Raw genomic sequence first — 13,219 nt, forward strand, 5'->3', positions numbered from 1 at the left:
TCCTTTTTTTTTTTTTATTATTATTTTTTTTTTTCACTTGTTCTTTCTCACACCACCAGGGTAAAATAGTGCAGCAGAGTTTGAGCATTGTGAGCTCATTCTCTCAAAAGGTGACCCTGTTGAAAATCCGCTCCTTGACGGAGGACTCGCGTTTCTACTACAGGAAAATAAAAAGTAACCGGGATGAGCTGGAACCTAAACGCAAGTCGAAGGTGGCCAAGATTTACTTCGACTCCAGCTTGCTTTGTGGCGACCACTGTTATGTGGGGGTACCGTTTGTTCTGAAATGTGAGTTTTCCTGGTCATTAAAGAATTTTGTTAATAGTTTCCGGCTGGTTCGTGTCTTCATCTTTGTCTCCTTTCAGCTGAGAACAAACCGCCGGCGCTCTCGATGCAGGAGGATATGTGGGATCTTGATGTCGATTTGTATCAAGTCCTCCGTAAGAGATGGAAAGAGCTGAAAGAGAGTTCAGGACATGTGGTGGAGGCTGTGTTTGAAGCCAACGCCGATCTTCAGAAGAATGTTAAAACCAGAGTGTCTGCTCAGCTGCAGTGGCCTTCTGTAATCAACTCCTCCCATCGGGTCCTGTTCCCTCTTACTAGCGTCAACAGCTCATCGGTGGGTTGGATCCATTGCCTCACCAGATTGTCCTGCGCTCTGGGTTTCTGTGGGATCAGGAAAAACTCACTGTAGTTGCATAGAAACTACTCTGGAACATATAAACACTCTTCTATGAGCCTTCTGTTCTGACCAGCATTCTTCGTTTGGCAGGAGGTAGAAGTAGTCCTGGAGAACCCATCCAACTTCCCTGTCTATGTTCAGGTCCTGCCCATAGCGCTGTACCCCAACGTTTCCGCTGTCACTGACCAACTTGCCCAAATGTGAGTAGCTTTCAATGTGCACCTGAACTTTTCTCATAACCATTTTAGCATCATCTCTTTTCTCTTTTTCCCCACTTCTCTTTGCTATCAGTAAAAAAAAAAATATTCAAAAAGAATAAAAAAATAAATAATGAGTTGCCAATCATTCTTGAGGTAATTCTAATACTAATTTACCCTTCCACGCCAGGTTTCCCCTAGAGAGGCTCCCACATTTCACCAGCAACACATTCGAGTTCCAGATACAAAAAAAACATGTGGGTTTACTCATGCTGTACTTTTCTCCTATCTTTTCATTCCTGTGTGGTTAAACTGTATCAAACAGTCATTTGGCCAGGACAGTTTGAGCCCTGATGCTTTCTCCTTCCCTTAAGCAGATGTCCACGGGCAAAGGCAGTGCCAGCTTTTCTGCGGGCTCCACAGCACAGCCCCATGTTTACAACCTGATACTACAGCCAGAGGAAGTGAGGTCGCTGCGTGTCAGATTCTCCCCGGTCAGCAACCACACCGTCACCTCGCTGCTCATACTGAGGTACATTCCCCCCCCCGAAATCCAGCAGGACTTCACAAAATGTTCCCTTGCATTAGTCTCTGGCCTTCCGAATTGTACCACATTCCTTATATAGAAGTTCCTCTTATTTCCTTATATAGAGGTTAGGTTGTCTTTGATTTGAGATATATGGAGTTCTGAATATCTCTGACTGAGGAGGACAGGGCTGGAGACTGTCCACACCCTCCTGGTCCAGCCATTTCAGGCTTAAAGAAAGACATCAGAATGTTCAGAAATCTGTGAATCTCTTCATGTGAACCGGGAATCCCAGAACCCTTGTAGTGAATTACATTTGCAACGATGCGACATTCTCGATAAGCTCGTTCAGCAATCGGTGTGGCGTCGGCGGTCAGGCACTGAATCAAATTCTGCCCTGGATCGGTTTGTTACGTCAAGTGCTAATCCCTATGTAGATTTGTATCTGACCAATCGTGGTGCGCCTGTCTGTCTGTCTGCAGGAACAACCTGACAGCGCTGGAGTTCCTGGTGGTGCAGGGTCAGGGAAGCTATGAGAGGTTAAAGATGGGTGGCAAGGCCCCGGGTCCAGGAGGCTTCCTCCGGTTCAAGATGACCGAGTCGCTGCTGAAGGACTGCATAGACAGTGAGTAGTGGGGAGGCTCCTGTTAGATATGTCACCCTGAACGCGCAGACACCAAACTACTGCTAATGTGGTATGAACACAGGAAACCCTCCTGGCGTCCGCTGTTCATTGTTTCTTGATAAAGCATCACTAAACACAACCATCTGCGGTTCATAGTAGAAGCTGAGGATGAGTTTTGTGGCGTGACGTTGTGAACCTTGTTTCAGAAATTAAGTTGAAGGAGCCGAACTTCACTCTGAGAAGGTCCTTTAAGTTAGAGAACACAGGGCAGCTGGAGATCAACATTGTATCCACGGAAATCAACGGACGTCTCTGTGAGGGATTCGGCTTTAAAGTCCTCAATTGTCAAGAGTTTGCAATTAAACCCAACACTTCAAGGGAGATTGTGATATTGTAAGTAAAACTATAACTGCTGGCCAGGTATAGCTTTTACAATTGTTTTAGGCTGTCTGTTTAATCACTGCCACCTCCAATGTGTAAACATAGTGGCAAACCTGGTGTACCGGTCTCCGTTCCATTCCAGGTTCACCCCGGACTTCACAGCCTCCAGGGTGATCCGTGAGTTGAAGTTCATCACCAGCGGAGGGTCCCACTTTGTGTTCTCCCTCAACGCCTCCCTGCCCTACCACATGCTGGCCTCCTGTGCCGCCGTCCTCCCCAGGCCCAGCTGGGAGCTGGAGCTCTACGTCATCATCTCCGTCATCATGAGGTGAGAGCAAGAGCTACAGAAATGCCAGGGAATCGTATTCACGGCGATTCTATGGGGCGACGTGTGACGTTGTTCCTCTGGATTGTCCCCAGTTCCATGTTTCTGCTGGTGATCGTAACAGCCTATCTTGAGGCGCTGGGGATCTGGGAGCCCTTCAAGAGACGCATGTGCTTTGAATCGTCCAACACCTCCATGGAGACCGGGAGGCCCTTTGACCTCAGGGAGATAGTACGACTTCAGAACGATGCACAGTACGTTATGTCGCGAGTCCGTTCATATGCTGTCGTTAGCATCGGAAATTGGCTTCATGAGTAGATTTGAGGGTTTATGTAATTATTAACTTGTCAGCATTTTGTGTGCCAGTATAAATGGTTTCGTTGGAGAAGCCAACCACAACTCCCTCCGAGGGTTGCCAGGCTCTGCCTCCAGGGCCGGTATCAGGAACACCAGAGGAGGCCACAGCCGAGGCCCCACACAACCCTCTGCCCCCTCCAACCAGCCAGGCTCCAAAGCCTCCGACAGTACCATCTCCCCAGGCCAGCAAGCCGGCCGCAAGGCCCGGAGCCCCAAGCAGCCCCAGCAGCCACCTCCAGAAAACCAGCAACCACCCTCACAGACCGATAACTCAGCCCCAGGGAGAGGTCCGCTAGATGGGCCACGCCTGCACAGCTCGGAGGACTCTGACTACGTCAGCCTGGTGGAGGCCATGGATAAAGACCTGGACAGGCCAGAGTCAGCTGAAGAGGGCAGCATTTTAGGCAAAGGTACCTATTGCTAGCCAGGCTTTTTCGGCGACCGTTTTGGTTTGGCTGGGCCACTTTTACCCATGGTAAAAAATTGCGTTATGCGTCTTTAACCCAGTGTATATCCAGTGCTTTGAAATGTCAGCTAGGGCTCCAAATGATTTTGATGTGAGTTTATGCGGCAACTAACCGAGGCAGTTTCACCTGGGAGATCCATCATTTTCCTGCTGTGTCACTCGTGACAGATTTAAAGCTTTCATTTGGTCTGCGTGTTTGGAAAGAAACTCCTGTCACGATGTGTTTTGCAGCCACAGCACACTGGCCAGCAGGATAAGTGTAGGGGCAAATTTAAACTGTTGTTTTGTCTTCAGGAGATTTGATCTGTAAGTTATTTAAGTTATTTGGCCTTTCGCTAGTTAGTTTTGTCTTTTGGTATTGTGCTCAAACAGTAGACTGTATTGAAAAGTTATGGCCAATGTGTTTTTTTTTTCACGAGAGCTACCTCTGAGCAGCGCTTTCTACAGTCTTTTTTAAGAAGACCAAATGAATGACACATTTACTGGTTGTTTTTTTTATGGGCAAGAATATGGCAATCTAACCTATAATTAAACCTTCCCACAAACTGTTAATATTAGCTTTTTTGAACCAACAACCAATGCCATTTAATGTTTCCCAGTCCTGCCGTGGTCTGTGTACCAGTCTTTTTAGGAAACATTCCAATCCTTGTCATTGCCAAAAAAACGGTCCGTAAAGGAATTTCAACTTTCTAAATGCAGCTTGACTCACGGTGCTGTTGTTTACTGGTTGTTGGGAATAGCACTAATATTTTCCATGCAGACCAGTGAAGCCCCAAATGGAATTACACACAGTCCAAAACAAAATTTCAGCTGTCAGCTGGGAAACCTATTGTATATTGAGGTTTAAAATAAAAGCCAAAAGCTTTGTGGATGGAATTGCAGTTTTTATTTAGTTTTAGAATTTGGATGTCTGGACAAATGATTGCTTTGCAACAGAATACCAGTGTCCCTTGGAAGGGAAAAAAAGTTTGCTTTATTATTGTGATTGGAGACTAGCTGCCAGGATTAGTCAATGAGATAAATTGTCATTAATAAGAAAAGGTATCTTTCATATTCATAGACTGAAGAAAGGCCTGGACTTCTTTGTACATGACATGGAATACAGGGACTGGAATGTATGATGACCTGGCTGACACTCTGGCTGACACTCTGGCTGACACTCTGGCTGACACTCTGGCTGACACTCTGGCTGACACTCTGGCTGACCTGACTGACACTCTGGCTGACACTCTGGCTGACCTGACTGATACTCTGGCTGACCTGACTGACACTCTGGCTGACACTCTGGCTGACCTGACTGACACTCTGGCTGACACTCTGGCTGACCTGACTGATACTCTGGCTGACTTCCCAGGGCATTATTTATAACCAAGACTCTGTTTCCTCCACTTCCTTTTTTCCAGCCAGTGTAGCCAAAACAAAAGTACAGCAGCCCAAAGCCAAGGCCCAAAAGAAGAAAGAGAAAGAGAAGGAGAGGGGGAACAGGGGAAAGGCCCAGGGAGGAGAAGAGCTGAGGGAGGACAACGATGAGAACTCCTCCACCACCACAGAGACCTCCAACCCAGACATAGTGGAGGACAAGAAAGGCAGAGCACTCACACTGGAGAAGGAGAATGATGAAACCCCTGAAGCTTACTTAAAGTCCAAGAACAAGCAGCCATCAGGCATTTCTAAGGATAAGAGCCAAACAGATACAAAGTCTAGGTGGGTTTTTAGTTTGTTTACCCTGTTGGTTATTGCAGTGTTATTCTTTTATTTCAATATTATATTTAAAAATTCTTAGCAAATTTTTTACTTCATTAGTTGCTGTAATCTTGCCTAAATAATACATCCAGCAACTATGAAAAGCGTAGTTTTATTGATGGTCACTCATCAGTGAAAGAGCTTCCAGTCCTTTAGCTCCTTCCATGTTACTTTGCCACAGTTCCCTGGAGCTTCCATATGTCACCCCATTGGAAATCAAACGCAAGACCTTCAATTCCAAGACCATTGTGGCGGTGCAGCAGGCCTTGGCCGGCAGCTCAACCACAACTGCAACAACTAGACCAATACCTCCTAAACCAAAAGGTCACTTCCTGCCCCCCCCCCCCTCCCCTTCACACACACACACACACACACACACGGACACACACACACACGGACACTTGACCTCTATGTACACATTTTCATTGTAAAAAAATTTGGTTTTGTTTGGGTATAAAAATGGTGGTCTTGTTAGTAAGTTAACGTTTAACCCCCCCCACTTCAAAACCCAGTGCCTCGTGGGAAGCTGGAGGACCTCCATTCCTCTTCCCTGGCTACGTTCATGTCTAGCAGCTCCGCAGGGAATGAGTTCGGGAACAGCAGCGGCTCTGAGAGTGAGAAAGACGTCTCCCCTCCCCCAGAGTGGGACTGTGTACCCCTCCACAATACCCACAACGGTAAGTCATCCGCTGCACCTCTAAAATCCCCACGTTTTGAGGGGGGGACTCTGTTTGTGGTGACAGGGTTACGTGTTGGTTTTTCAAATGACAAGTACATTTCCTTTTTTTCTATGAAAAGCCCCCTTCACCGGCCTGTAGTTGCTGCGGTTCGTGCTCTTCCTCTTTCTGCCTAAATGTTGTGGCAGAGTGCCAAATAGCCCAGCACTGCCGTCATGCTGTCGCTCGGCTGGGTCAGGTTGACCATCCAACAGGTTCCTGGTAGTGCGAGACGAGAACTGCAGCATAGCTTGTTTGGCTACCGCAAAAAAATAGAATATAAAATAAAAAGGTTTCTCAGCTGGTTAGAGTTGGACATTCCTCCTTCTCCGTCTCTGTCATAAACATAAAGGCCACTACAATTTCACAAGGTGGTCGTTAGGGCTGTCAACGAATATTCTAAATTCGAAAATATATTGGAATAGTTAAAAAAATAATAATATTATTAATAATATTAATATTATAATATTTTTTTTAAATGTGGAAAAAAACATTCGCGGTAGCAGAGGTTGTCTGGCTGTCTGCTTTGCGAGTGGGCGCGCTAGCGCGCCTGACAGTACAGATCCATATGTCTGACACAACTGAAGCGTGGTGTCGCGACGGCATACAGCCATGGTTGATGCTCCACGCCCCTGACCAGCAGCTGATTGGATGAACGCGTGATGTGGGTCTGCCTACTCAAGAATTTCAAAAGTGTCATGGCGGCTCATTGAGAATACAATCTCGTATTTTACAAAAATAGTTCACTGAAACGTGTTTCTGAAAATATTTTAAGCGAGAAATAGGCCATGCAGTTGCTGAATCTGTCTTCATTTCAGTTCAACAAAGGTTAGTTTGAAAGATATTCGTCTACTTCTACTGGATACTCTACAACTGTGAAACTTCAATTAATGTTAATATTTGTTTCAATCACTGAATGAAGCCTGCTATATTTGGGACAATAGTCGCAACCTTATATTGCTTGCACAAAACTCTTGATCAGCATTCAAAATGTGTTTTTTGTTGTTCATTTTAAACCGTTATTGCGCGTGAGGGCGAGAGAGAGAAAGTGCTTGGGCGAGCGTAAGGTCTGCGGTCTTGGTCATCATTTGATTGACTTGTTTTTGTGTAGGTAATACGTTGTCAAATATGTTTAAACTTAACTACTTGTATAGGTATTCTATTTATGTCTCTTTGTATTAATTTGTCCTGTTATTGAAGTAATGTGCGTCATTGACAAAATGCGCATGCGCAACCAGATGTTCGAATAGTTAGAATATTATGTGTTTTTAGAGGGAATTTTCTAACGTCATTTTTGAGGAATTTTGACCTAGTGGTCGTATAGTTCCATCTTCTCCTTGTGCATTGGTGGCTTTAAGGTATATTTTGCTGTAGTGAATGGTTTTGTGTGCTGTATTGAAACATTTAACAGTACATTCCTTTCAAGTGTTTCCAAAGGAGCCACCGAGTCTGTTGTCATTTGTGTATTGATTCAGTTGGTACAGCTGAAGGTTAAGATCAGGCTGTAAGCTAGACAAGCCAATCAATGGTAGTGTTTGCCCTCTACTGGACATAAGAATAACTTCACATGTGGATTGCATTTTCAAAAAGCCTTCTGGCAAATGTATTGAGCTACTACCCATAGTAAGTAACATCAAGTACAATTTTTCACTTGTATTCTTCTACCAAAAAAAGCTTATAGTTGCTCCAAACCTGCTTTCCCCCTTTCGTACATATTTATACTGGTTTTTAACTCTTATGTGAGTGTTAGTCAGCTCTGTGAGAGGGAACGGGAATTGAGCACTGTGATTAAAGGCAGCCGTGTCACCTGTCTTCCCTCAGCTGTGGACAGTCTCCAGCAGATCTCTCGGCAGACCATGAATGCCGATCCCTTCCTGAAGAGCCCCATCAGTACCCCTCCCCCTCCCTCGCCTTGCTTCTCTCTGAGTGGTTCCTACACCAGCATGACCAACACTGCTACCAGGTAAACCCACCCACAACAGACGCCCGCAGAGCTTTTCATTTTACACAGATCTAGGGTTCATGGAACTGTGTCTGCCTGTGCTGGAAAGAGGAGGAACACAGCTTTAAGGGCTAATGAAAATAATCATGTGATGTGTTTATATTTGCTCTAGTCAATCTAAATATGGTTCTTTCTAATACTGTTTTCCAGTGAGGTGAGTCAGATGTCTGCAGCACCAGGCTGTAAGAACAAGCTGACCAAGTCCAACTCGCTGCCTGGTCAGAACGGGAACCCTACTTTTGCCGCTGTGGCGGCCGGATATGACAAGAGCCCAGGTATGTCACACGACCCCCTGAAAGCGGTTTGGCTACTGTTTCACATAGTAGTGAACAAAGAAGCCTTTTCAACATGTTCCCTCAAGTTTTCTAACCTGCTGCTATTCTCTCCTCCGACCTGCAGGTGGCAGCAGCGGCAATTCAGGGAAGTCGGCTGTGGGCAGCAGGGCGGACGTACCGGGGAAGAGCTGCATCCAGCACGTCTCCTCCGTGGAGAGCGACGGCTCCGACAGCTCGGGGCTGTGGACCCCTTTGGGGAACGGAAGGAGCCCCAGTCTCAGCTCCGTCAACTCCTTCTCGGCCTTCGGACCCAACAACACCTTCAACCTGTCTGGAGGTAAGCTTCCAGGAAAGCAGACCGTATGGACATGTGACCTGCCTGGGAAAACGTGGGTTGACTGAACGCCGGTTGACTGTACGCCAGTTGATGTTTGACTGGGCTTTGCTGTGTAGTGTTCAGTGGGATGACCTCTGGTCGGAGTGCAGTGGAGCCCCATCACAGCTGGCCCGAGTTCAGCCGCACCTCTCAATCTGTGTGGCCCAGTGAGGCCCTGCAGCCCGTTCACCCTCTACAGCCCTGGTCCCTGCAGCCCACCTCCAGCTCCCCCACCACCCCCACCACGGTAAGACTCCCCTCCAGCTCCCCCTACATCCCCTAACAGCCCCGCTTTAGACGGAGGGCCTAGGTTAGATGGTTTATTTGTTTTATAATAATTAGGGTTTTTCCTCAAAGGTCATTGGCTGCCCAGCAAGGCAATGACCCCAAACACCGTTCGAAAAGCACCCAGGGATGGTTCAAGGAAAAACTTAGGAATGTTCAGAAGTGGACGGCATTGAGTCCACATGTGATTTCCATTGAGAACCTGTGGGGAGCAGTTGGGAGACACCCTTCAAATCTGGAGAACTGGAGCAATTGTTTTACAGTGAAATAAATAGTTGTGGACATCAAATTCTTTGGTCAATTTCCTCTTCTGTAGACAGTGAGTATTCTAGTGAAAGGTGCAAATACTTTCAACCACAACTGCAGCCTAGCAGTTCCAGCATCTGGCCAGCAGACAAGTTGAGGCAGTAAACCCATTAAAAGGTGTGTTGGGGGTAATGCGTTACAGTAGTCAGACTACTTTTTAATGGTAGCGAGTAACGTAGCGCGTAATTTAATTAATCCCCTTTTCAATTTTTCAAATAAATTATATGCTACTCAATTTCCCTCAGTGCAACCAAGGCAGCTTTACGTAGCGTTTATTTTCTCCAGTATCAAGTGGAAACAAAAGGATGCAAAGATGGCAGCACCAGCACCTTCTGCTAAAAGTTCATGATACGTCTGCCAGTGCCACGGACCCAGCTCCCATTAATGTCAAGTCGATATGTAGCGTCGACAAGCGATTTGTGCAGTGGAAGGCTGAGCTGTGTGATTCAGGGTTGGGAAGCACTTTACTATTTCAACTATGTCATTTAGTTTATCACAGGGTTGCTGTTCTGTTTTGCTGGAATTTCTTGCCTGTTGGACAAAGTTCAATCCCAAATCATCCTCTGTTGGACAACCAAAGTTGACCACAAATGAACATCTAAATACATGTTCTGTTTCTAAATACGATAATTGTGAATCAATTCAAAACAGAATTAGTAATTATTCACCTCTGAATAAAGTAATGAAACGTTTATGGATTATGCACATTATTGCAAAGAGATTTGAAATTGCAATGTGCTTAATGTTTCTTTTAGAGGTGTGCTTTTTTTGTTCTTCATTTTTCACTGCAATGGATCTATCTAGATTTGAGGTTGGTACATATAGGCTGTTGAATAAGCCTGGCTTGAAAATGTGGGAGCACTTGCAAAACAAAATAATTCATTGATTTAAGAGATTCTTGATCTAAGAACTAAACCCAAATATTGTTTCTCATCATGGTATATGACCGCTTGAGATAATAGGATTGGTCACTCTTCAGTAAGAAAGACCTTCAGTATCAAAGAAGTCGCCTTGTTGATTTAACTAACCTCTGTTCCACAGAGACATCCAGGCCTTGGTCCTAGGTTCTAACACTCTCTCTCCCCCTCTGTCATCCAGTCCATCCTGGGAAGCAGCAGCCTGTGGGGGTCCAGCCCTCCGTTCAGCCCCTCCATCTGGTCCACCAGCGCCCCGTCTGACTCCCCGCTGCACTCCTTCTCGCCCTCCTCCACCTCCCCCACCATGCACTCCTTCTCCCCGACCTCCACCTCTCCGCTGGCCAATCTGATGGGTGGCACCGACGGTGGAACCGCGCCCCAAGCCCATTCGAACCCCTCCCCAACGGAGCTGAGCCCCACCTACAACCCCTGGAGCATGTGGAGGCCCACCCTTGGTAGGCGTAGCTCGGAGCCATGGCCCAACCAATCAGACAGCAACACCGGCTGAAGGGGTTTCCCGGTGTCCCCTCACACTCTGAAAGACTGTGGAAAAAAAGAAAAGGCAAATTCCCATCATGAAGTTCAATTTGGTTCTTTAAGCAAAGAATTGCTCTTAGTCTGTGACCCTATCCAAATGTGTATTATTATAAAAAAAACTATATCAGAAGAATGACTGGTCCTTAAGGACAAGTCGTTTAGGTTTTGATAAATGCAATCTGGAAAACCCTAAGAAATACTATTTTTATTTCATTGTTTAATACTAAGACTGCACTATTTTGGTATTACAGTGTCGTTTTGGAGCCAAGCACCTTGGTTAAGTCGTATTCCTCCTTTGTTAATGAAGATTTTCATTGAAGGGTTGCAATGGGTTTGTGTTAAATACTGACCATTAGTGGGAAACCTATTTGTGTTATGGAAATAGTCATTTTCATGACTGATGTATTAAGGCAATGCCAGTGGGATTAGTGGGATAATTTTCTATGCCCTTCCTATCTTCAACACATTTTATTTGTTAAACAACTCAACGTTCATGGCCAGTATTGTTGAGAGGTGCTTTTTAAGTTATTTTAAAAACCATGGTTGATTTTTAAGAGTTGCGTTTGGGTTTCAGTGACCTCACATTTAACATATTCTCAGTGGATACAAAGCTTCCCCTATGTCTGACATGTTGGAAATTAGCAATTTGTCACAATGTCCATATAAAACACATGAGACAGCTGTCGTGGTGTTACGCTGGCTTTTTTTTGGTATTGTGCATACGTTGCGTGTTTCTTTCTAACTCCCATTGTCTTATCAATGCTCTGTCCTGAGCGGGGAGCGGAGGTGGTACCTCCATTCCAATGCTCCTTCCCCTCCTTTTAGTGTCTGGCCTTTTTTGGTGACTGAAGTGTTGTTTTGAGTGTCCTCCACTAGATGGCAGCACAGCATCCGGCTCCTGATATTTTTTGCCCATGTATATCAGATCTAGTGTGTGGAGTCGGTGGATATAACAAGTTCACCAGGATGGTTGGATATAACAAGTTCACCAGAATGGTTGTAGCCTAATTCACAAGACGTCCTCAGTGTGCCTTACAACAGGGAGGCAGATCAATTGGCTGTGTGGCAAAACAAATGAATGTCGACAAAATGTTTGTTGTTCTACAATTATGGGCTACGACATTTTCGTTTTTTTGCTTGGAGAATACTTTGGACACCAGAGACTGTGAAATACCAGGCCCCATCTCCACTGGATCATATCACATCTGTATTAGTGTACATCCATTCTGTACATCAGCACACTTATTCCCCTGCAAATGTATCCTGATAGTCTTGTGTAGAGCACTGAAAATGTGTTTTATCTGCTTATACAGACTTCAAAGATGTCCTGACAGGAACGATCTAAGTAGACTTGTCAAGGCTTTTCTTGAACACAGCCCTGAATCCTTAACCTAGGCTATTTTCGAAGACAACCATACTTAATACAACCTTGTTTTGGCTCCCTCACGAGAGCAACGGATGCTGAAAATGTTTCCTCCCTGGGATCGTGTCTGTATGTAGTAGAAATGGCGATGAGACGGGGGGGGGCAAACTGAACATTTGTCATGTCTAAAGTGGTTCTAGGTGTTCAGGATGGTTCTGCTGGTGTCAATAATACGCTCTATCCTATCAAGCATCATCCATCTCACTGTGTTATGGAGTGTGTTGGAGACTGCCTTCGTCCCAATGGAACCTTATTTCCTACACAGTGCACTCCTTTTGACCTGAGCCATGTACACGAAATATCCCGCTGCCATTTGGGACTCACAGGGAACGTTAATTATTGCAGAGTCCAGCAGAAGGTGACCTCTACCGTGCTGTAATGAACCAGGCTCGCGATACAGTGAGCATGATTGTCTCGGCGTTATCAATCACCCGTCCCGTTAGCCGTGAAGGTCGCGAGCGTCAGACAGTAAAGGAGGGCGCGGTGGCGGCGGCTGCTGCATTCTGCTGGTGCTCCCTGCGATTACCCGTTCTGCTTTGTGCTCCCGCGCACTGTCAGATTTGAGCTATAATCCTCCGGGCGAGTTACACGTGTGCGTGTGCGCGCGTTTGCGTGCGTGCAAGCCTGTGTGCGCGGCCGTACCTTGGATATTCCAAGATTTGCTATGAAGTCGTGACGGCCTTGGAAGGCGTCGTGCAGTGCTATTAATTGTGCTGGGAGAGGGGCTGTGTGTCTGGGATGCACTGGCGCGTTTGATCTAGATGAGTCAGGCGGGGAGGCACGTGGTTTTTTTCTACAGCGATGTGAATACTAAACACTCCCGCTAGCACTGTGCACCCATCTCACTGGCTGTACACTGTATTAGGATTGTGTGTGGGGAGCGACTTTCTTTTCCTGATCCTTTCAGAGATTCAGCATGTGTAGGGTCTGTCCGTTATAAAATAACAAGTGAGTTCGAGGGGTCGAAGAAAGGCCTTCAGTCTTGTTCAGTGAGGTGTAAAAAGGCTTTTGAACTCTCTTGGTATGACGGCTGCTCATGTTTAATGTCACAAACAATTTATATAATAACGCAATCTGTTG

At 45.9% G+C, this 13,219-nt stretch overlaps 1 protein-coding gene across 1 annotated transcript in view; it reads left to right on the plus strand.

Moving 5' to 3' along the window:
- Positions 1-11,400, plus strand: part of LOC105019707 (transmembrane protein 131) — a 30,434-nt gene extending 19,034 nt beyond the window's left edge. Inside the window, 18 exon segments of the mRNA XM_034289912.1 lie at positions 60-288; positions 366-619; positions 773-882; positions 1,070-1,136; positions 1,257-1,411; positions 1,888-2,030; positions 2,237-2,423; positions 2,554-2,739; positions 2,832-2,990; positions 3,103-3,503; positions 4,963-5,263; positions 5,484-5,626; positions 5,815-5,979; positions 7,840-7,981; positions 8,171-8,295; positions 8,420-8,632; positions 8,749-8,918; positions 10,361-11,400. Of these exon segments, the coding sequence (XP_034145803.1) occupies positions 60-288; positions 366-619; positions 773-882; positions 1,070-1,136; positions 1,257-1,411; positions 1,888-2,030; positions 2,237-2,423; positions 2,554-2,739; positions 2,832-2,990; positions 3,103-3,503; positions 4,963-5,263; positions 5,484-5,626; positions 5,815-5,979; positions 7,840-7,981; positions 8,171-8,295; positions 8,420-8,632; positions 8,749-8,918; positions 10,361-10,687 (3,477 nt within the window). The 3' untranslated portion in view covers positions 10,688-11,400.
- The last annotated feature ends 1,819 nt before the right edge of the window (positions 11,401-13,219 follow it).

This window comes from Esox lucius, chromosome 22 (assembly GCF_011004845.1).
Source record: "Esox lucius isolate fEsoLuc1 chromosome 22, fEsoLuc1.pri, whole genome shotgun sequence".
NCBI classification, from domain to species: Eukaryota; Metazoa; Chordata; class Actinopteri; order Esociformes; family Esocidae; genus Esox; species Esox lucius.